At 37.0% G+C, this 23674-nt stretch overlaps 5 protein-coding genes across 7 annotated transcripts; 3 read left to right on the top strand and 2 right to left on the bottom strand.

The window, feature by feature from the left end:
* The first annotated feature begins 532 nt into the window (after positions 1-532).
* On the top strand, positions 533-2189 carry LOC125213237 (peptidyl-prolyl cis-trans isomerase NIMA-interacting 4). 2 transcript variants are annotated; one of them, XM_048113664.1, is made up of 5 exons: positions 533-653; positions 1087-1218; positions 1319-1428; positions 1689-1831; positions 1939-2189. In XM_048113664.1, exons 2-5 carry the CDS (start codon positions 1089-1091, stop codon positions 1979-1981), a joined length of 426 nt encoding a protein of 141 aa, XP_047969621.1. In that variant the 5' UTR covers positions 533-653; positions 1087-1088; the 3' UTR covers positions 1982-2189. The 2 variants fall into 2 exon arrangements, with proteins under 2 accessions (XP_047969621.1, XP_047969620.1); XM_048113663.1 differs by lacking the exon at positions 533-653 and adding an exon at positions 687-797.
* A 34-nt stretch (positions 2190-2223) lies between these two features.
* Positions 2224-4454, bottom strand: LOC125213236 (galactoside 2-alpha-L-fucosyltransferase-like). Its single transcript, XM_048113662.1, has 2 exons — positions 4203-4454; positions 2224-3705 (listed from the first exon to the last, which is right to left on the bottom strand). The coding sequence occupies exons 1-2, from the start codon at positions 4360-4362 to the stop codon at positions 2246-2248; spliced, it is 1620 nt and encodes a 539-aa protein (XP_047969619.1). The 5' UTR covers positions 4363-4454; the 3' UTR covers positions 2224-2245.
* Positions 4405-7900, bottom strand: LOC125213235 (galactoside 2-alpha-L-fucosyltransferase-like). 2 transcript variants are annotated; one of them, XM_048113660.1, is made up of 3 exons: positions 7538-7900; positions 4935-6418; positions 4405-4464 (listed from the first exon to the last, which is right to left on the bottom strand). In XM_048113660.1, the coding sequence occupies exons 1-2, from the start codon at positions 7761-7763 to the stop codon at positions 4959-4961; spliced, it is 1686 nt and encodes a 561-aa protein (XP_047969617.1). In that variant the 5' UTR covers positions 7764-7900; the 3' UTR covers positions 4405-4464; positions 4935-4958. The 2 variants fall into 2 exon arrangements, with proteins under 2 accessions (XP_047969617.1, XP_047969616.1); XM_048113659.1 differs by lacking the exon at positions 4405-4464 and having other exon boundaries at positions 4903-6418.
* Positions 7901-13687: 5787 nt separating this feature from the next.
* Positions 13688-17036, top strand: LOC125216876 (ribulose-phosphate 3-epimerase, chloroplastic-like). Its single transcript, XM_048118657.1, has 10 exons — positions 13688-13933; positions 14229-14343; positions 14439-14579; positions 14663-14776; positions 15172-15250; positions 15645-15754; positions 15846-15902; positions 16457-16526; positions 16617-16690; positions 16839-17036. Exons 1-9 carry the CDS (start codon positions 13818-13820, stop codon positions 16664-16666), a joined length of 852 nt encoding a protein of 283 aa, XP_047974614.1. The 5' UTR covers positions 13688-13817; the 3' UTR covers positions 16667-16690; positions 16839-17036.
* Positions 17037-19511: 2475 nt separating this feature from the next.
* LOC125212827 (protein NEN1-like) lies at positions 19512-23595 on the top strand. Its single transcript, XM_048113093.1, has 6 exons — positions 19512-19924; positions 20310-20467; positions 21034-21080; positions 21459-21522; positions 22334-23100; positions 23237-23595. The coding sequence occupies exons 1-6, from the start codon at positions 19603-19605 to the stop codon at positions 23472-23474; spliced, it is 1596 nt and encodes a 531-aa protein (XP_047969050.1). The 5' UTR covers positions 19512-19602; the 3' UTR covers positions 23475-23595.
* The last annotated feature ends 79 nt before the right edge of the window (positions 23596-23674 follow it).

The raw sequence follows: 23674 nt of genomic DNA, 5'->3' as shown, positions 1-23674 counted from the left end.
TTAAACAAATGCATGGTGTGTTTGTATATGCATGTGCAGTGCGTGTAGTGTGCATTTAATTGTAATTCAATTTTATATCCAAATACTCTCTCCATCCAATAAGAGTATATAATTTTTTTTAGTCCGTCTCATAAAAGTATTCTTATAAGTACTGATTTGAAATTGAAGACTACAATTCCAATTTCACACCTCAAATTCTATGAAATATAGTCTCATCTTCTTCATTTTTGTTCTTTCACTAAAATTAGTACTAATACTTTACTAAAATTGGAAAGTTACCATCAATTTATTACGGTACTCATTTTTTTTTATCTATTCCTCTTCTATTTTATCAATATTTCTTTTTTCTCTCCTAATTTACCCACTATCTCTTGCACATTTTTATTTTTTCAATTATGGATCAAAATTAGTGCAGTCCACCCTAGGACACGCATTTCATTAATTTTTTCAATTTACATTTCATTATATTTCTTAAAACTCATATTTGGTGAATATAGTTTATGAACAAATCAAATCAAATCAATAACGGTCAAGGGTTTTACCTATGAAGGGGTAAAGTCGTCAAATCAGTCACGCAAAAATCCACTACTTGAAGAAGAAATGGAGATTTTTCTGCTTCATCTCTCCGCAACTCTAAAATATTCACTTCCGAGGTACGATTCTATGCTTCTCAATTTGCATTTATTGTTGATTTTTTCTGCTAATACTCGTGATTGCTTAATCCATTGCGCATACTTCATCTGATTTAGCTCGGAGAAGAAAGATTTTTCTTTCCGTGTGGAATTTATTTTCAGTGGGTGAGATGACTGGAATTCGTTTGCTGTATAATTATTTTTGCCTCAATCGAGTTTCAAATGCTGTAGAGAATTACAGACAGTTTTTTAGTTCATTAGCTGCGTGATCTCTTATATTATATGAGATTGGATTAGTACTTGATGAATTGATGAAGTCTGCATATGAAATAATGAGAGAAAATTGTCAATTTTGCTATCCTTAAATCAAAAGGGGTGTGGATTTGGTGTATCCTTCGTTTAATCTGTCGTATTTTTTTGGGCGTCTTGTCGTGCCTTGTATGCGTGTGTGCAGTGATGGGGAAGGATTCCAAGTCGGCGGGAAAAGGCAAGGCAAAGGCAGCCGGGGGCAGTGACGATGCTGGATCGAAGGGCAAAGCAAAAGGAGGGAAATCGGATGGTTTAGGAACTTGCACATATGTTAAAGGTTCCTCCTTACGCCCAACTACAACTTTAGTAGTGTAGTGTGTTAGATTTATTGTGTGTTTAATGATCATTTCTTGGCATCTGTTGTTAACTTTTATTAGCTAGACATGTCTTGTGTGAGAAGCAAGGAAAGATCAATGAAGCCTATAAGAAGCTACAGGATGGCTGGCTCAGTAACGGAGACAAAGTTCCACCCGCTGAGTTTGCTAAGGTATTGATTTCTGATGTTATGTCTTGTTTTCAATGGTTAGGAACAATTGCATGATTGTAAATTTTCATTTGCAAGTGTCTTAGGAGCAAGATATGCTCTTTGTTGATAATCAAGCATTAACCTTTAGACTTTGAATCTTGATTGATTTCTTCTATCTTTAGAAAGAACTGAAATACTAAATTGATGAGGTCATTTGTTAGCATGAGAGACTGAGGCGAAGCTCACATTTACAACTTTGTTTCTTTATCTCTCTTCTTCAGATAGCTGCAGAATATTCGGAATGCCCATCGGGGAAGAAAGGTGGGGATCTAGGATGGTTCCCACGTGGTAAGATGGCTGGTCCGTTTCAGGAGGTGGCGTTTAACACACCTGTAGGGGTGACCAGTGCGCCATTTAAATCAACGTGGGTTTTCTTTCATAGCATATTTCGTTACGATGAAATTGCCCCTGATCTCTACTCTATAATCGTTAATTGCACATACTAATTCATTTCAAATTTCGGAAATTCAGGCATGGCTACCACATTATCTTGTCTGAAGGGAGGAAAAACTGAGATGCAGCTGAATCATATGCTGATCATTAAACTTTAGCTTTTAGGCAGAAACTAGTGAACTGCAGTTGTTTCTGCCAAGTACAATTTGTTCACTTTATGGCAAACTGTGGATCATTATGTAAACGCTCTTTTGGTTTGTGAGTTTTGCCTTTTTAGGGCAACAACATTTACCATGGTTAAATAAACTCTCTTTTTGGTTTGTGTGCAAGATTAAGTCAAGCAGTTTACAAAAGTGTCAAGTCTCCAAGAATGAAATAAATAATTTTATTTACTGTGATTTTGAAATAGCTTTAAACCCCAGCTCATATCCTCACAATGCCTAACATGAGGCACCACAGTGCCTGGGTCGATCCCTCTCCTCGTCTTGCAGTCGTAGAACGGGGGAGCATGGAAGCACGGCTCCATCGACATGGCTCGTCTGCACGGTGGATCTGGTGCCGTCTGGTTCTCAGGCTTGTAGAGTATCCACGGCTTCACCCCTCCAAGCCCCTGGGCCACATAGCCAAACGTCGACCAAGAACTCGTCACCAGTTTGTCCGTTAGGCTCAGCAGATACATCTCCGCCCACGCCTTCCGGTTGTGGTTCTGCTTCTCCGACTGCTGAAGCATTTCATTACTCGGTTGGAACACTGCAACCACCTCCCCGGCCGTGGTTGGATTCTCCCAATACACGTCTCTTATTTGCTCAAAGTAGCCAGAGCTCAGAGAGGTGATCAGCACTGATACTCGAGTCTTCTGCTTAGTGGATGAGCCGACAAAGCCTCCTTCTTGCTGGCTGATCTCCGGGAGTATATTCTCCCTCGTCGTGCAAGACAGAATCTGATCTAATATGTGCTTGTATGGACCAGGTGAAACATTAAATACCCTTACTTGAATTCCTACTGTGACATCAGCCTTCGACAGATAAGCTTCATGGTATCGGCTTATAAGCCCCCACACTGCGTTTGTCGGGTGGAAGAGATAACGCCCCAAGAAGTGGAACACAGTTTCCTTGTCCGGGAAGAGGCTGTGGAGCTCCTGCTGAAACGAGGGCATCAGGAAAAGGTATGGAACGAAGTAAGTATCCGATTTCATAAACAACCACGGGATACTCGGCAGACGTGCTTGATCTTTATCGCAGAAAAAAAGCTTGTCTTGGTCATCATAGTCATAAGCCAGATGGAGATACATATACTGCCGTTGCACTAAATCCGTAGAGTTGCTCTTCACCACGCTCCCGTAGCTCTGGTGCGAGCTCTGATTGAAGCTACTGATCTCGTTGATCAGGGGAAAGTCCAACGGAAGTAGCCATGAGGCCTTGGGGAATGGCTCACAGAAAAGATCATCAATACCGACTCCCCTGTCAACGAGGAGGACTCTATCGGTCAGGAGAGCATACAGGAAAGCAGAGGTGATCGTCAAGATCTTGTTCCCCAAACCACTGAAGGATATCCATATGAGGTAGCTGCACTCTGGTGTGCTAGAGTATCTGCCAGATTTGAGATCTTCGACCGTTTTGTTGTATGCGCTCGTGTATGGTCCACATTTTCTGTGTCGGGCTTCATAGCTTCGTAGCTTGGATATGAGGTAAGAGGATGCTTTCTGAGGTACTCCCTGGCGATACAGGAGGGACTGATACCGACTCTGGCAAGACCTTTCGTCAAATCCGGTCGGGAGAAGGTCGCCGAGCAGCTTATCCTTAGGCACCTCAATAGGCTGAGCATGACTGCGTTCCTCTATTATGGCTGCCAAAAAAGAGTAACTAAAAGTTATGTTGTGACATAATACAACAATTTTGTAATCGAGATAAGTAGAAACGTAAAGAGACACAGAATTTACGTGGTTCATCAACGTTGCGTTGACTATGTCCACGGGCAGAAACAGAGAACAGAGTGTATTAAGATTGTTTTCAGATTACAGAGTTTTGTGCGCTACTCCTATATAAATAGGCACACAGACGACAGGCCTAAAACAGAAACAGCGAGACCTCCCTTCGGCTAGCGGCAAACTATACAGATTCAACATACTAACAAGTTACCACAACAATATACCTTAACTCTTGCTGTGAAACAGTTCTTGCAAAACAGAGCAAATTTCAATGCAAATAGTTGGTCAAATCCACCAAGTTCACCATAACATTTTCACCATCTCAAAGTAGCAACTCACCAAAGCAAAAACCATAACCAAAACAAGATCAGTCTACACTGAAAGATGATACAGGATTCCACAATATAGATACAACCTTTTTGAGGGGTAAGATCATGATTCCGGTGTCCAACGAGGGTCGGTGGCAGTACATAGACGTAGAATGAAACGGAGAAGCCCATCACCAAACCGAGAAGCACAGCCATGAGATTGAGCCCACATCCCCGCTCGGGGCCGCAGCCGAGGTTAGCAGCCATGGCTCAGTCGTTGAGCCTATTCATTGGTCTGGTTTAGAGATCAATCTCTCTCCTATTTATTCTAATCTTCAGCCTCTTCTCCATTGCTGCAATAATTTATTCCTATAAATTTATATCACCACGTTAGTGCTTGTGTTGTGCGTGCTTAAAAATTTGAAAATATCCAGCACTCAAGTCAACTGTTATGGGAAAAAAAATTTCGAATTCAACAGCAAAGAGGTGAGAGATTTCAGCAACATGCTAGCATTTTTCATTCCTACCTTTATTACTAACATTATTATTAACACATTCTAGCTTTCTACACACGCATGCGTTACATCTTGTAGTTTGTAATTCATAATTCATAATTCATAATTCATAATTCATTCATATAATAAATTTCTTTTATAATACTCCTATCTTGCTTTCTCTAGTTTCTTTTGTCTCTATTTCTATATTTTTTTAGTTTCTACAACATACACCATATACATTCATTTTAGGTTTGTAAATATCTCGCTCAAAAATCCTAATTCGAATAGCCTGATGGACATGCCAAAATGATGATCACAAAAATTATAAAATGATGCATTCACCATTATCAATTTACAAACAGTTACTCATTGACTGTGGTGCTGAAACAGCTTCAAACCCCAGCTCATATCCTCACAATGCCTAACATGAGGCACCACAGCGCCCGTATCGATCCCTCTCCTCGTCTTGCAGTCGTAGAACGGGGGAGCATGGAAGCACGGCTCCATCGACATGGCTCGTCTACACGGTGGATCAGGCACCGTATGGTTGTCAGACTTGTGGAGTATCCACGGCTTCACCCCTCCAAGCCCCTGAGCCACATAGCCAAACGTCGACCAAGAACTCGTCACCAGTTTGTCCGTTAGGCTCAGCAGATACATCTCAGCCCACGCCTTCCGGTTGTGGTTCTGCTTCTCCGACTGCTGAAGCATTTCATTACTCGGTTGGAACACTGCAACCACCTCCCCGGCCGTGGTTGGATTCTCCCAATACAGGTCTCTTATTTGCTCAAAGTAGCCGGATGTCAGAGAGGTGATCAGCACTGATACTCGAGTCTTCTGCTTAGTGGATGAGCCAACGACGCCTCCTTCTTGCTGGCTGACCTCCGGGAGTATATTCTCCCTCGTCGTGCAAGACAGAACCTGATCTAATATGTGCTTGAATGGACCAGGTGAGACATCAAATACCCTTACTTGAATTCCTACTGTGACATCAGCCTTTGACAGATAAGCTTCATGGTATCGGCTTATAAGCCCCCACACTGTGTTTGTCGGGTGGAAGAGATAACGCCCCAAGAAGTGGAACACGCTATCCTTATCCGGAAAGAGGCTGTGGAGCTCCTGCGCGAACGAGGGCATCAGGAAAAGGGATGGAACGAAGTAGTTATCGGACTTCATTACCAACCATGGGATCCTCTGCAGGTGTGCTTGATCTTGATCGCAGAAGAAAAGCTTGTCTTGATCGTCGTAGTCATGAAGCAGATGGAGATACATATACGGCCTTGGCGCTGATTCAGTGGAGTTGCTCTTCACCACGCTCCCGTAGCTCTGATGCGTGCCCTGGTTGAAGCTACTGAACTCGTTTGTCAGGGGAAAGTCCAATGGCAGTAGCCAGGAGGCCTCTGGGAAGGGCTCGCAGAAAAGATCGTGAATGTCGACTCCCCTGTCAACGAGGAGGACTCTGTCAGTCAGGAGAGCGTAAAGGAAAGCAGAGGCGAGCGTCAAGATCCTATTCCCCAATCCACTGAAGGATATCCAGACGAGGTAGTTGCATTCTGGTGTGCTCGAGTGTCTGCCAGATTTGAGATCTTCGACTGTTTTGTTGTATGAGCTCGTGTAAGGTCCACATTTCTTATGTCGGGCTTCATAGCTTCTTAGCTTGGATATGAGGTAAGAAGACGCTTTCTGAGGCACTCCCCTGCGATACAGGAGGGACTGGTACCGGCTCTGGCAAGACCTTTCGTCAAATCCGGAAGGGAGAAGGTCGCCGAGCAGCTTATCCTTAGGCACCTCAACAGGCTGAGCATGACTGTTTTCCTCTAGTATGGCTGCCAAAAAGAGCAACTAAAATTTCAACAGCAACACACTACTTGTTTAGAACATTCTCTCTCCAAGATAAATATAAATGGATAAATAATTTATATGAAACTCACTGATTCACAACCCAAAAATGTACTGATTCCTAATGATGTTATTTATATGAAATTCATAAGTTGAATAGGATATGCAACTTTGTAAAGATGAAAATATGGCATTTATCTTAACTAAGTACAGTAGTTCATACATTTTGGACTTCTTTGACTGATCCTCCAAATAAAGTAATGCTGCAATTAACAAGTAAAAAAACATAATTATGCCACCTTCTGCTAAAGTTGATGCTCAAACTTACTTTAAGCAGCCCAGCTTCAGTTCATATAAATATTTTCCCAAAAATTCCAAAAAATCTAGTCTTTAAAAGATTGCTACTAGTACTAAATAGAGCCAAGCTAGACTCTTGCTGTTAAACAGTTCAATGCAACTAGTTAATCAAATCCACCAAGTTCATCATCACTAATATTGCTCAAGATATACAATCAAATCTAAAACAAACAAATTTATTCCATGAATTTGCTGAATTTTTTTTAAAAATGCCTTGAAATTTGAACCTTATTGACTAAGAGAGGGTCATGAAGATGAATTCACTGTTCTGTGACTGAAATTAATGTGATGCTGAATTCAAGAACAACACATAAGTTCAGAAACCAGTTCATCTTCCTCCCACCTTGACTGTGAGGCTGAATTCAAGAACAACACATTGTAAAAAAAGAAAAAGTAATGTGGACCATACATTTGAATAAAGGAAGGAACTTGAAAGCTAAAGCAGCCAAAATCACATTGCAAGGACCACTCAATGGTTATTAAAAAAAAAAAAAAAAAACTAAAAACAACTCCACTTCTAACAACATTGAACAATCCATCAACCTCATCTTAAGATCTTAACATTCCACTCCCTCATCATCACTAGAATAAGAACAATTCCACTATCTCCAATTATTAACTCCACAAAAAAACAACAAACATATCAAAAAGAAAAGGTTTTTATGTTTCCAATAAAGACAAGAACAGTATATACTAGTCCACAACTGAAAGATGAGACAAGGAGTCAAAGATCCCACTAAAAAAGATACCTTTTTGATGATGGGCAAAATCAAGATTCCGGGCTTCGACGACGGTCCAGAGCCCGTCCGACGGCGGGTCGCGGAGCACGACGGAGACCGAGAACAAGACGGAGAGGGCCATCACCAAGGCGGCCAACACACCCATCAGATTCATGGGGTTGAAGCCGCATTTCCGCTCTGGGGCGGAGGTGGCGCCGCCGTTAGCGGAAATGGCTCTGCCGTTGGGCCTCTTCATTTTCAACAGTTTGTTGCGAAAAATGAGGTCTTTGACATATGGGAGTTTCTGGGATGATGCTAGAGAGAGGCCAATCACCGTGGTTTTATGAGTGATCTTCTATGAGTTTTGCTGCACTTCATGTATTGGTGTGTGTGTTTTTAGGATTTTTACTCTGCTTTGCTGCTGAGGTTAAAACTTAAAACCTAAAATGCTATGATGTCGGTTAGGATTTAATTTGCATTATTAACTTTAAATTATTTACAATTATTTAACAGTTAAAACTTTTATTTTAATTTATTCACAATATCCTAGGATGTAATTTTTCATAAAATTGTACTCCTTAACCCCATCTTAGTTGAGAAATTTTTTTAAGATTAATAACTATTAACAATTTAAGGACTCGTTTGATAAAAAATATGGGATAGAAGAATATATGTAAAATAAGATAAGAAATACGAGTTTCGTGTCAAAATATGCAAAGATATGGATTTTTTTCGTTGTTGTTTGATTGAAAAGAAATTATCTAAATTTGTATAGTATATTATATAACATGGTTTAACTTGACAAATTGGTGGGTTACATAAACATGGTTAAAGTTATAATTATGATAAGGTTGGGTAGGACCCTTGTCTTATATTGGGCTTTGAGTTATATTGGGCTTTGAGTTAAGCTTAACTATGATATCAAACAATTAGAAATGTTTATATATAATTCTATATCTTGGTTATTAAATGGAGCGAACATAAAAGTAGGAAAGAGAATACAATTTTTACTAAAAAGAAAACGATTCAATCATTTTGGGACAACCGAAAAAGAATAGTATGACTCAAACATAATGAAAAGCAGAGAGTATATGATATAACAGTTTTGACTTCATCGCCAGTAAAAATGATGTGATCTATTCATATAGAAAATATTGTCGATTAGTTGGAGACATTAGCAATATATTACATTATCAAACTTTTTAGTCTTGCGATAATCGAAAACAAATTCAAATTTTGTACTCCCTTTGTTCCATAGTAATAGAGTCATTTTGTTATTTTGATATGTTTCATAGAGTGTCCACTATAGTTGGCCGGGCCAAGCCACAAAACGTGGCTAAGCCATAAAATCGTGGTCGGGCCACCAATGCCCATGTTTTACACTATAGTGGACATGCCCAAGCCACTAAATAATTTATTTTTTTCATTTTGTGTATATTTTAATTAAAAATGACTATATTTATAGAATTTGTGTAGGAATGAGGTAAAAAAATGTGTATACTTATAGAATTAAAAAAAAAAAATCAGAAAATAGAGAGAGCCGCGGCCCGTGGCCGCTGCAATAGGAGAGCCACGGCTCCCGCCCAAGAGCCGCGGCCGGGCCACGATTGTGGCGCTCCCGTGGGCCCCCCCCCCCCACGGCTCCCATCCCCGGTCACTATAAGGAGCCGCGGCTCACCTATAGTGGATGCTCTAATAGATTCATTTCTCTTTTCAATAACAGTCAACACATTTTTTCACACCTACTTTACTTTCTCTTACTTTATTCTCTCTTCATCTCTCCACCTTTTCATTTTCCACGTTACTATCTCCTCTTTACTTAACTCACCTAATACAAATTTTTCTTAATCTAGAAACCGCCACTATTACTATAGAACGGAGGGAGTAGTATCTTTTACTAGTTACTGTTCTAAAGAGAGAATAAAACCTGACCAAATATCACCTTTATTGGAATTTTCATTGTTTAGATTTTTAATTTTAAACAAAACGAAAAGGAAAAAAAAAGCAGTTAGCCCCTTCCGTAGTTTAGTCTTTTTTTGGGCGGGTTTCACTCTTTTGTGTCTAAACAAACCTTATAAAGTTGTGCACTACTAATTTGAAATCTAAATGGAATCTAATAATGATTAGTATAAAATGCTATTATAATGTTAATCTTGTGAAACTCGCGTAGACAATTATTCCTAATTTCTTATATAAAACTTACTCCTCTGTCCGCATAGGAGTCTCATTTTTCATTTTAGTCTGTCCGAAAATAGGAGTCCTGGTTCATTATCATTATAAATGGTAAAGAGACTCCACATTTCACCAACGCATTCCCCTCACATATCATTTAAAACTAACATATACAAGTGAGATTCATATCACACTAACTTTCTTCCACTCACTTTTCTTAACACTTCTTAAAACTCGTGTCGAAATGAAATGAGACTTTTATTCATGGACGGAGGGAGTAGTATCTAAATCTTAAAGAATTTTTTTTTTAAGTCAATGTTAATCCCAAAAAGGATAACTCAAAACGAGGGAATTTTTAATTTCCTTTGATCTTTGTATACATGACCTATCTAAATTCTCCTCTACGAATTCTCCTCAAGTGAGTAATATTTACTTATATATGTAAAAAGAAATTTCTTCTTAATGCTATTAAACCAATGCAATTACGTGGATAAAGCCCATAAATACGTTAACAACATGCATTAAATGGAAGTCAATTTTGCTAGATTCATTATATGAGTAACATAGTACAGAAAATAGATGAGGCATTATTAATTAGTAGTGGGGTTGGGGATCATGATTCATAACTATTGTTGTCGTTGCATTTCAATTTATTTGATGCCTACCAATATAAATTCATTAATAAATGGACCCTAATCTCATCAATGACAGTGACCAACTAATTCTCAATTATTTTGTAAATACATATCACTAAAAATAATTATTTATTTTTATGGAAATTACTACATTAAAGAAATGCATCCATCACAAATTTTTACAATTGAATAATTACAATAATTAACATTTCATATTTATACATTTTTCCTATATATTCATTGCATGTGTGAATAAACACAGTTTCTTAATGATGAACGAATTCACAAATTGATCGAATTAACTAGTTCATAATAGTAAATTGATATGCTAAAGTCCATATTTTTGGCTGTAAAATAAGATATTTTATAGGAAGAAAAGTTAAAAACATAGAAAGTGATAATGTTTAGATTTTATCAAAATAGCGTATGGTATGGCACGCACATTATCATATACACATAAAATAATATTATTATATTTTGTGATGTTACATGTTTCCATATTGGGATGTCAGCGCACATGGTGGTATTTAATACTTGTGCCAAATTCCAATATGAATCTTTTATTCTTCAATCACATCTCATACTCATATATCTCGAGTAACTATTAACTTAGTGTACATAGACTAGTGTATAGTGTAATAGAAATAACAGCATTGCTAACAGCTTTAGGCCAACCACAAGCCTGCTACATTCTTTTTCTGCTATGTTATCAACATTAAAATTCCACTTGTCACATCATCATTTTATTCAAATAGGCTAGCCTAAGGCCAGCCACAGGCTAATTGCAATAAAAATAATTCAAAAACAACTACATATACGCAATTAAATTTACGATAAATTACGAAATTAAATTTACGAGACATATACGGAAAAATGCATTCATTTCATTTAAATAAAAAAAAGTACATAATAAAAAAAAATCGGGCTTCCACACACGAGCCCCGCCACAGAAATTTAGAGAGAGAGAAAACTCGTTAAAACAAGTGGTGCAAATGAAAATGAAACTAAAATCGCGTATATATACTTTTTCAATCATTTTTAAAAAATAAAACATAAAAAATAGCGCTGGCCGATCGCTGGCCGATCGGCACGCCACAATGGCGGCCAGCGCATCGGCCAGCGCTCACAAATCGGCGTGCGCTCGCCTATTCTCTCGCCGAAAACGCACTGGCCGATTCCAATGGTTCGGCTAGCCGGTGGGCTAGTCGCTATTGAAGATGCTCTAAGAGTAAACAATTCGACATTTTGCTTAAGTGCAGGTTCAAACTTAAATTTATAATTGGGTCTACTATTAAATGACAACAGTTTATAGCATGTCGTCCAAATTTGTAGGTTGTTATTATCTAACACTTTCATTGATACCTTATTCTAAAATATTGTATACTACAACTTCAGGTTTATTTTGATGATGAGTATGAAAATTTTCTTTTGTAGTTGGTAAGAAAAGTTAGGTTGATACGGGTTATATCTGTCTTTGTTATATAGATCTCGATTGTCTTTAAGCTATCTGTCTATGTAATAAATACGTTCGATTACAGCATGACAGACTACTTCTTTCGGCTGGTATCAGTTGTCTCCGTGTGAACTCAATCTCAATTGTTTTCTTCGCAGTTGAACATCGAAGTGATTATGGAACTATCATATTTCGTTGTTAGTATGTTTTATCTATGTTCGTATAAATCAAAATAACATAAGCTCCCTCGCATTAAGCTACCGACTTAAAGCATCAATTAACCAACACGTGTAAGAAATGTTATAATCTCCAAAAGAAATTCCAAATATGGAGTAAAAATGTCGTTCTACACTTGAGAATTTCAATAAAGCACTTAGAAACGAGCAAATGAAACACTCTACTACCATCATTCTCTCTCATGCTATTTTTTCAAATCGACTATATTTACTACTCTCTTAGTCCTAACAAAATATGTACATTTAAAATTACATGAAAATTAATGGTGTTAGTGAATAATGCTATTTATATTATTTTTAGTATTTAATGGTGGATCAAGTGATTTAAATTGTAAGCAAATTGATTTATATTAGTAATAAGTTGGACAACTTTTCATAAATAGAAATGTTTATACAAATTAATAAAAAATTAACTTTTTTTTTGGGCGAAGAAAGTATTTTAAAACGAGACCAAATGTCAAATGTCAAATGTCACTATAGTTTAATTTTCGGGTAAATTGTGTACGTGTCAAAACAAAACATATTTGCAATCCTAATAAATGCAAATTGTGTCAATATAAATTGGTTTAGCCCATAAGCATTGGCCCGTTACAACCTAGACAATTTATTCTAACAGCCCATGATTCACACAAAATAATAAATGGGCTATTTATTAGAAAGAATTTGATCCATAGACTAATAACTTGCTTAATTTATCAATATAAATTTTATGTGACATACAAATATTTACCAATTCTAATATATGGAAATGAGAAATCAAGATTAATTCATTAAAACTAGAAACTCGGCATGTCGTCATTAATGTTATATCGATTTATTCCTTTGAGAACAAACAATTTAATGGAAAACACAACGAATACCAATGCTAAATAGTTTTATTTGAATTGTGACTTCCCACATTAATGCCCATTACTTTTGTAACTATATAAACAAAATTCATATTTTAATATTTCATATTATCGTATCTAAGAATGCGTTTGATACTTGAACTGGGTATTGGACTAATCACTAATGGCAATGTACTGAAGTGAAGTTAAAAAAAATACTTCTGCTATCTCAAATTAATGATATAGCTCTATTTTACACGAAATATTAAAATTTTAGTATCTCATATATTAAACAGAGATTAAATAAACTAGAAAATATAACAAGAGTAAAAAGTAAGAAAGAATATCGTCCCAAATTACTTGAGTTGTATTTCATTTTAGTTTGTCCCAAGTTATCGAAATCATTTTTATTTATAGATAAAAATAAAATATATAATCTCACTTATTTTTTTAGGCACTTTATTTCTTTTTTATTTTATTATCTCTATTTAATGCACTGAACACATTATCTTCTCTATTTTATTATCTTCATTCAACTCTATAAACACAATTTTCTTTAACACCTCAAATAGAAAACATAAAAAAAAATCAAATAATTCAGTAGTCGAACTAAAAAATGAAATCAAGTAATTAGGGTCAGCTTTAGAAGTGCATTTGAATGAAATGATTATGAATCTGGCATGGAATGATCCTGATGAATCTGAAGTGGAATGATCCCGAGGTGCTTTCTGCAATCCAAAATCAAATCAAAATACCCATGAAAACCAAGCAGCCAACCATTGGAGATAACACAATACCCCACCATCACGCCACGTGTCACCCCAATATCTCCTCCTCAACAACCCCATTCTATTCCAATTCTGCTTATTTTCCCCCAAGGCCTAAACCCAAAGGAAGGAGGGAAAAAGCAACCGTTTTCCCCGATTCCCTTTACAAGACTTCCCATTGATTGCCCGAAAAGGAGCAATCTTTAAAGCAATAAAGAACATGATGGCGTCGGCAGCTGCTTCTTTGGGTTCTTCACCTTTAATTCAGTCAGTTTCCGGTGGAATTAAAGGTCAAACGCTCTCTCTTGCAACCCCAACTTCTCTCATTTCTACAAGGTATTACTCTGATGCACATGCACCCCCTTTTGATTGTTTATTGGTCAAATTTCTTCAATTTTTACAACTAGGCATTGACTTGCTCTCCCATGTTTCCACCGGTTCGATGATTAATGTGGGTATTTTGCCTCATGGGTTTTGAAAATTATTAAAAATCATTTCTTGATGAACTCGAATTTTGGGATTAGCATAACCTGTTTGTGAATATGCTTCTGTGGAGAAATTCAACCAATTATGAATCATTGGACTTGAAATGTTGAGGTCCCTTCTTATATTTCTTACATTTTGGTAACAGGAGAAGATCTAGAGCTGTAGTAAAGGCAACTGCTCGAGTTGATAAGTTCTCCAAGAGCGACATAATTGTGTCTCCATCGATTCTTTCGGCTAATTTTGCCAAATTAGGAGAGCAGGTATATTCAAATGGCATCTGTTTACAAACAATTTAAGCATCAATTTGGCTCTTTAATAGAGGTACTGCTTCCTCACTCTTTTATCATACAACTAGGTGAAAGCAGTGGAGGTGGCAGGTTGTGATTGGATTCACGTTGATGTGATGGATGGACGGTTTGTGCCAAATATTACAATTGGCCCCCTCGTAGTAGATGCTCTGCGCCCTGTCACTGATCTCCCCTTGGATGTGCATTTGGTAATCCGATACTTGAGTTTGTTGTCCTTAAACTAAGAAATGCCTTGAATCAACCTTTCCTTAACATTATCAAAGCACGGCAGATGATTGTGGAGCCTGAGCAAAGAGTACCAGACTTCATCAAGGCTGGAGCTGACATAGTTAGTGTTCATTGCGAACTAGCTTCAACCATTCATTTGCATCGTACAGTGAATCAAGTAAGATTTGAACTAGTGTTCTCATTTGATGTATGTTGTGCAATCTTTTTACTTGCTTCAACATTAGCAACATAGTACTGAGTATCGAATATTTGAAGTACGTTAAGCCTCTGGTATTTCAGTTCATTCTTCGGAAATTACCTATAGACTGTACATAGAGTAACTAAGACATCATTGGGAAATTCGAGCCTCTGGTATTTCAGTTCATTCTTCGGAAATGACCTATAGACTTTACATAGAGTAACTAAGACATTATTGGGAAATTCAAGTTAAGCATGTTCAATAGGAGTTGTTTTATCTGTCATGTTAATGAAGCTTCGACACTTCTATCTATAACATGTAGATTAAATTTCAGATGAACAAATGATACTCACTCACTTGGTTTTTTTTTTCAGATTAAGAGCTTGGGTGCTAAAGCCGGAGTTGTCCTGAACCCTGGGACTCCATTGAGTACCATAGAGTATGTTCTAGATGGTAAGATTCAGTGTGTCCTTAAATTGAGAATCTATTACGAAAAATTGCAAAGAGGATAATGTCAGTAAAGAGCCATAACTTGCCATAGTAGTAGCTTAAACGACCACCGGATTAGAGCTAACTCAATAAAGAGCCATAACTGTAGTTTGAACTTTGAACAGTGCTTAATGGTCACTTTCTTATTCATAAAAGACATGTTATTTTTATGAAAACAATTTCACTTTCCCTCTATTTTTGTGTGGCTAGAGGCTGGGAGATGTGAATTTAACACAAATTAATTGAATTTTGAATCTGAGCAGATGGTAGGGTTCTCATACTGAGCAGTTGAGCTGCTGTCTCCAGCAGTGTGCTCGGTTGAGTGAATTAATGCCTTCTCTTTTTTTCTTATCCACAGTGATTGATTTAGTACTGATCATGTCTGTAAATCCCGGGTTTGGTGGGCAAAGCTTCATAGAGAGCCAAGTAAAGAAAATATCCGACTTGAGAAAATTGTGCGCTGAGAAGGTAGCGTGAATATGGCTGTTTACTTCCTCCCTTGCTTTCTTTGTGCAATGCTTGTAGATTTCCCTTACTCTTTTAAAACATTTCGTCACAGGGAGTGAACCCATGGATTGAGGTAGACGGTGGAGTCGGTCCAAAAAATGCTTACAAGGTCACTACACTGTCTCTCTTCTCTTATCAATTACTAAAGATTATGGCGAACTCTGTGAACTGTGTGTTCTCAAAATCTCGAACTTCCATACACATCCTCATCTTTGAGGAGGATCGATCAAATGCATATGATACTGCTATTAGCCCATAAGTTTTTTTTTTTTTTTTTTTAGCCCATAAGTTAAGGCTAGATATGGTCTTGAAAATTGAAATTTTCAGTATACCATTGTTTCTCCATGTGACCTTCTTGTTGATCCTTGATAGACTATATAATTGGATAGGACATCATTTGCTTCTGTTTTTTCCTAGTTGGGCCGTTCAATTGAAGCAGTGATTTTACTTGAGGAAGAATGAACTTATGTGCAATCTATTGAGATTCTTTGAACAGAAAACTCAAGTTTTACCACAGTCCACTGAGAAACGAAATGTAGATCCTAGGACATCTGAAAATAACTACTGTCTTTACCTATCTTTTCACTATTATTTGTTTATTTTACTTTTGTCTTAGTATACGCTGCTCATGTTATAAGTCATTATTATAATATCTTGGCACAGGTAATTGAGGCTGGAGCCAACGCGTTGGTTGCTGGCTCAGCTGTGTTTGGAGCTCCTGATTATGCTGAAGGCAAGGATACAGCTGCTTCATCCGGTGTTTATTGAAAAATTGGTACTGAGCGATAAATCTAAATTTCGTTTTTTTGTGTCTGCACTGCAGCTATCAAAGGGATCAAAACCAGCAAAAGGCCTGTAGCAGTTGCAGTATAAACTTTTCATTCTCTGTATTTCAAGGTAGGATCTTATTATGTTTTTTGCTTCGAAATATCTCAATCTTGTCGCCTTATTCGCTCTAATCATCTCAGAATTGCACTAGTTTATCGTTTGGAAACGTTATTATCAGCAATGAGCAATGTGATTTTATACTTTTATATGTTTGCAGACGAGAAGCAGAACCAGACGATGACCAAATAATTACAACGAGATGAGTGATTTAGATGTATCATGGGAGTATTGTTTGTTATCTCATATGATTTTGAGTTGTAGAAATGCATTCTACAATAGCTACTCTGTCCCAATACTTTCTTCTTTACAAAATGTACATTACACCATTGATATTAAAGAAATGAGCTCATTGTAATCCGCTTGTCTCAGTTCAAATTGCTAAAACAGCAAAACAAGACGCATTCTTTTAAAAATATACACCTACTCCTCCGTCTCACAAGAATATGCACTTTTTCCTTTTTAATACGTTCCACAAGAATATGCACTATTTCCTTTTTAATTCGTCTCACAAGAATATGCACGTTTCAATTTTAGAAACTTTTTTTCTTTCTAATGAGGTGGGACTCATTCCCCACTAACAATACTTTAATTACTTTTTCTATTTATCTCTCTCTTATTTTACCAATTTTGCATTAAAACCTGTGCCGAAGCCAAAGTGCATACTCTTTGGGGACGGAGGGAGTAATATAGTACTCCTTCCGTTCGCTATCAGGAGTCCCATTTATGGGCAGCACGGGATTTAAGAGATATAAAGAAAAGTGAGTGGAAAAAAGTTAATAGAATAGGAGTCTCACTTGTATATATTAGTTTTAAATGAAATATGAGTGGAATGAGTTAATGAAAGGTGTGACTCTATTACTATTTATGATAAAAGTGAATCAGGACTCCTATTTGTGGATGAACTAAAATTAAAAAATAGGACTCCTCTTCGAGGATTGAGGGAGTATAACACAGGTGAAATGAAAATTTACGATATGGAAATGTAAGAATTAATACACACAAAATCCGCATGTATCAAATCCGTCAAACTAAAACACAAATTTCAAGAAAAAACATAGTACCTGAGAATTTACATTTAATTCAGATAAAAAGGTTCAAACCCATGCTTATAAATTTGCAAGACATATTAATCATTAAAAATTCACAACTTTCTTGTCGATTTTGTTGTCATGTCAAATATAGTGTTTTCATATTAATTTCGATTTTGATAGAATATACTCCCTCCGTCCCAGATTTATAGTGACATTTAGTTATGGTATGGGTTTTAAGGAATTAGTGGAGTGTGTAATTAACGAAGTGAGGGGTGGAGTGTATAATAAATTAAATGAGATGGTGGAGTGAGATGATGGAGTGTATAATAAATGAAGTGAGATGATGAAGTGTGTAATAAATGGAGTGAGTTGGTTGAAGGTGGGTCCCTTTTTAACTTTTTGGTTTTTTATTTTTGTTTTGATTTATTTTAATGTAGTTAATGGCATTTGGGTGTAATTTTAGTGAATAATGGGGTAAAACATTATGTCTAAATATAAATTCTAAATGTGACTATAAATGTGGGACGGACTTTTATGGCAAAATGTGACTATAAATCTGGAACGGATGGAGTAATAACTATACAAAATTAAAAAATTAGACAAGAACAGAAAATTGTGATTTAAAAAGTAATTTCTTAATTAATGAAAAGATTATGATTTAAAGACATAACACTGCATAATTTCTTATTTTGTAGTAATACAGTGGTATTTTTTTTTGTGTGTGTGATTAATTTTGAAAACCTTCTTATTTTCTTAGAAATAGTCAAAATAAACTGTGATTTTAGAGCATCTCTAATAGTCATAGGCTAGCCACAAACTCCTCCTGTCACATGATCAGCACTAAAATTCCTCATGCCACATCATCAGGACAAGCAATAGGCTAGCCACAACAAGCAAAAAAAAAAAAAAAACCAACTAAATTTACGTAACTAAACGCAAAATACAGAACTAAACGTACGACACATATACGGAAAAATTCATTAATTTCATTTAAATAAAAAAAAGTACATTAATTAAAGAAAAAAATTACATAATAAAAAAAACGGGCTTCCACACACGAGCCCCCACCTCACTCTACTTCTCGCCGCCGTCCTAACCACTGGAGTAGACTCGTTGTTGTTATCCATTTCGCGTATTGCTCTTATACAGAAATTCAGAGAGAGAGAAAGCTCGTTAAAACAAGCGGTGCAAATGAAAATGACGTTCAAATCGCGCATATATAGTATTTCGGAAATTAAATTAAAAAAAAAATGTGATGGCCTATCGCTCAGCGATTGCTGGCCTACAATGGCGGCGAGCGCTTCGGCCAGCGCCCGGGAATCGGCGAGCGCTCGCCGATTCCACGCTCGCCGCTTACAATGGTTTGGCGAGCGGACCGACCAGCGCCGGGAATCGGCTAGCCGGTCGCTCGCCGACCATTGGAGATGCTCTTAGAATCCAAAAAATATTTTATCATTATACTTTTATTTTAAAAATCAATATAATTGATTTATTAATTCACTGTATCTCTCGAACACATAATAAAATTACCACAAATCAGAAAAAAAAAAATCATATACTATAAATTCAAAATTTGATACTTTCAATTATTTTACATATGAGAATTCAATGAAACTTGATTTTTCCAAAATAACACAAACTACTCCTAGTATATAATATTAATTAAAACATAAAATATAAATATGAAATAAAATACTCACATTATCTAAATGTAGGGTACAAGTAAGGGATAATTCTTTGTGTAGTAGGGGCATTATAGTAACACCGCACGCATCCTTGTTTCGTGTGACTCTTTCACACGCATTCCATTTTCTCTCTAAAAAAACCCAAAATCCTTAATCCTTCTTCTTCCTCCTCCTCTATAAGATATTTACATGCTCGTAATCGTTGATGCAAAATATTCCATTTCCCTCCAAACAACCAAAATCAGTGAAAAAAATGGCCGAAGAAAGCTCCGAGATAGTCTTCTTCGACGTGGAGACAACAATCCCCACCCGAACGGGGCAGGGATACGCCCTTTTGGAATTCGGCGCCATTGTGGTTTGCCCCATGAGGATGGTGGAGCTCCGGAGCTACTCCACGCTTATCCGACCCGCTGACCTCTCACTAATCACCTCCCTCTCCGTCCGCTGCAATGGCATCACCAAGGACACCGTCGTTCCTGCTCCGAGTTTCGCTGATGTCGCAGATCAAGTGTACGATCTGCTTCACGGTAATTTCTCGTTTTCCTCCGGAATTAGGGATTCAGCTGTGTGTTGTGTTCCACTTGATTGAATTTTTTGCGTCATTTGCTGTTGCCGTTTGTCATAATTGCGGTTCAATTTGGGAAATAGGGTTTATGTTTGTTGGTGTGGTGTTATGCCTTTTCGAATACGTGATTTTGTGTATTTGATGAATCGTGAAATAATCTCAAAGATGAATGGGATATTAATTCATTTGATTGGAATTCGTGGTCAGTGATAATTTATTGTTCTGACCAAGTCTTAACAAATTTATAGTGATTAAGTTGATTTACAATGGATTGGTTTTATTCACTCTTTTTCTTCAGATTTTTGAGTTCTGAAAATATTTTACTATTTCAATGTTTTGCACACCAGGAAGAATATGGGCTGGCCATAACATATTGCGTTTTGATTGTCCTCGTGTACGAGAGGCATTTTCCGAGATAAACAGGCCAGCTCCAGAGCCTAAAGGAGCTATAGATACGCTACAATTGCTAACACAAAAGTTTGGAAGAAGAGCTGGTGATATGAAGGTATATATTTTCTATAGTTGGAACAGTTAGAGCTTCCATCATCTTTCGAAAAGATAAATCATAGCTCTAGTTTTAAAATACACATCACAGCAATTCTTTTATATAGAAAATCAAGCATAATTCGTATTTATGTATGCTTGTCCAGTTCTTTTTGCCCTTTTCCATTTGCTGAAGAGAGGAAAACCAAGGATTGTTAGCCAATACTCCCTCCGTCCCGGCTAAGATGACACATTGCTTAGCCGGCACGGGGTTTTAGGAGTTATTGGTTAAAGTGTTTAATTGGAGAGAGAGAAGGTGAATATTTTAATAGGAGTGAGAAAAAGTGGTTGAGTGTATTAATTGGAGAGAGAAAGTTACCAAAAAAGAAATGTGTCATCTTAGTTGGGACAAACTAAAAAGGAAAACGTGTCATCTTAAGCGGGACGGAGGGAGTATTTTCTACAAGAATCCCATCTTGATTTTGGTTCTGTACAAGTCGGCCTCATACATCATAGTATAGCTTAAAATTAAATTTAGGTGCATGCTTCATATGTTAATTGAGTAATGATGCTGAGATTTGCTTTCAGATGGCAACTCTTGCATCATATTTTGGGCTTGGAAAGCAAACACATAGGTGAGTGTGATCTCTTTATTTTCGTGTCATCTTCTTATCCGTAACTTTAAAGATCATAAAGATCAATGGATTTATCTATCTGAGTTGCAAATGCTTTTATTTGTCTTCAAATGTTATTCAACAATATATTACTATAATTTGTGGCATGTTTGATAACTACCTATTCATTTGATTACGCATAAACAGATTTCTTAATTCTAAGGAAGCCAAGTAATTGAGAGTTTATTTTCTCGTGGATAATTACTAATTAAAATGCTCAAATAATAAAATCAGAACACATAAACACATTGTTTCTTAAAATTTCAAGATCGTAGAGATTTGCGATTTTGACTCTCTGTTGAAATTTTACTTTGCTGACAATTTGATGCAATTCTCCAGGAGTCTGGATGATGTACGCATGAATCTTGAAGTCCTTAAGTACTGTGCAACAGTCCTGTTTTTGGTAATTTCTCAAATTTGTAGCTTTTATGGGGATTCTCGAGCTCTGTGGAATGAGTTTTATTGTCTATTATTTTTACACCGTTCGGCTGCATCTTTTTCCACATAAAATGACATTATCCAATGGCATCATTTCTTATTTTTCTGAAGAGTTGGTAAAGGGAAATATGGTGATAGCTGGAAGGTTGTGTTTTGCTAATTTGTGTGTAACTACGAACTGGAATTTCGTCACCCAAAAACACGAGTTCTACTTTTATGAAATGATTTTTACAGGAGACCCATTTTTTCCGTATCAGCTTGTTTATGTGACAATGTGAGGGCTAAAATGCTACTCCCTCCGTCCACAAAAAATAGTCCCATTTGTGGACGGCAAGGATTTTAATGAGAAATTGGTAAAGTAAAAGAGATGGGAGAAAAAGCAGATAAAGTAAGAGAGATATGGAGAAAAAGTACGTAAATTATGGGAGAGAGGAGAAAAAGTGAGTAAAGTTTGAGAGAGCAACTTCCTATTTTTAGAAATGGGTCTATTTTTGTTGGACATCCCAACATGGCAAAATGGGACTATATTTTCATGGACAGAGGGAGTACTATATTTTATTTCTTCAAGGGGTGATTATGACAGATATAGTCTCAAACCAATAGTTTTGTAATATGAAATGGAAATGCTTACTTTTGTCAAACTCTAACTGAGCAATTCATCTACTCTCCCTATACCCTGCTTTAGTTCTTTTTTGCAGCTGTCAAATGTTCGATTGAGTCAAATGTTCGATTGAAGTGTTGAATCAGCTATGATATTGGCTTTCACTTTACTGCAGGAATCCACCCTTCCAGACATATTAATTGAGAACAGCGAGGTTTCTCCCATTGTCACCACAAGAAGACGAACTAATGGAAAAAATTCTACACAGCAGATTGGGAAGGATGAAATTATCGAAACACGTAGCGACAGGTTTGCATGTCCATCAACATCGTCGCCATCTCCAATGAAGATTGAATTTCCATCAACATTATCTCCATCTTCAGTAGATATGCTTAAGGCACGTACGGTTGGAGAAGCGAATGTGTCAGCTGAACCCAATGCAGCCAGTGTTGGCCCATTTGACTTGGGTGGGATGCGTGCTGGAATGGAGGATCCTCTTCCTGAGGACAGTATGGAAGAAGAAGAAGAAGATAAAGCTGCTATACCATCTCAAGAGTCTTCAACTTCAGTAGTGGATGGATGTTTCGACAGCTTTAATGACTTCTTGGAGCCTGATGGTGTTTCAATACCTTCAATATCTGTTACTCTTGCACCCTTTTACCCTGGAACTCAAAGAATACAAATATTACACCAAAACTTCCCATTGCAACTGAAATGTGCAAGCTTGAAAGTTCGTTTTGGGATCAGCACGAAGTTTGTTGATCATGCTGGTCGGCCACGTTTGAATTTTGTTGTGGATGCATCACCAAATATGTGCAATATTCTAGATGGAGCTGATAGGTTAGCGCAGAAGCTGTCCACTGATTCTGGTAGCTCCTCCGAGTGGCATCATGTAGTAGCTAGGAAGCAAGGGTTCTTCAACTCTCCCACTGTCCGATTGCAGTAAGTTCTTTCCTCTTTTCTTTCTAGACCAAGAAAGGAATGATGTTACTGTCAAATTAGAAGATAATCGAATGTTGTTGCTTTTGATTAATGCTGGGATATAATTGAATATCTAACTTTACTTTATGTTACACAGCCTACCCACTTTAGCAGACGGTGAAATCAACCGATGGACAACAGAGATATACCAGAAGGAGAGTTCAACCACGCACAAGCTTGTGTTTAGCAGATACGATGTTGCTGAACTGAATTTGTTGTTCACTCCGGGGCATGTTGTTGATGCCTATTTCGCTTTGGTTGCCTATGATTTTCAGCAAAATGCCGGCATCCGATTAGTGGCAAAGAAACTGATTATTCATCCAAGTTCATGGTAATTGCAAGTTTAATAACGCCCTAACTGCTGGATAGGTTACCCTTTGGATAGTCATGTAAGAATTCAGTACTGATGCTGTATATGAAGTAATTTCATATTTATTCATTTCTCTTAGAAAGTTATATATTTGTAATCAAGTTTCAAGCTACAAGTTTTATAGATGTTAAATACTTTCATCTGAGTAGCATTTCTTGTATTTTA

The sequence above is a fragment of the Salvia hispanica genome, chromosome 3 (genome assembly GCF_023119035.1).
Source record: "Salvia hispanica cultivar TCC Black 2014 chromosome 3, UniMelb_Shisp_WGS_1.0, whole genome shotgun sequence".
In the NCBI taxonomy this organism is placed as follows: Eukaryota; Viridiplantae; Streptophyta; class Magnoliopsida; order Lamiales; family Lamiaceae; genus Salvia; species Salvia hispanica.
The sequence above is the reverse complement of the archived record's forward strand: the minus strand, read 5'-3'. Positions and strand labels throughout refer to the sequence as shown.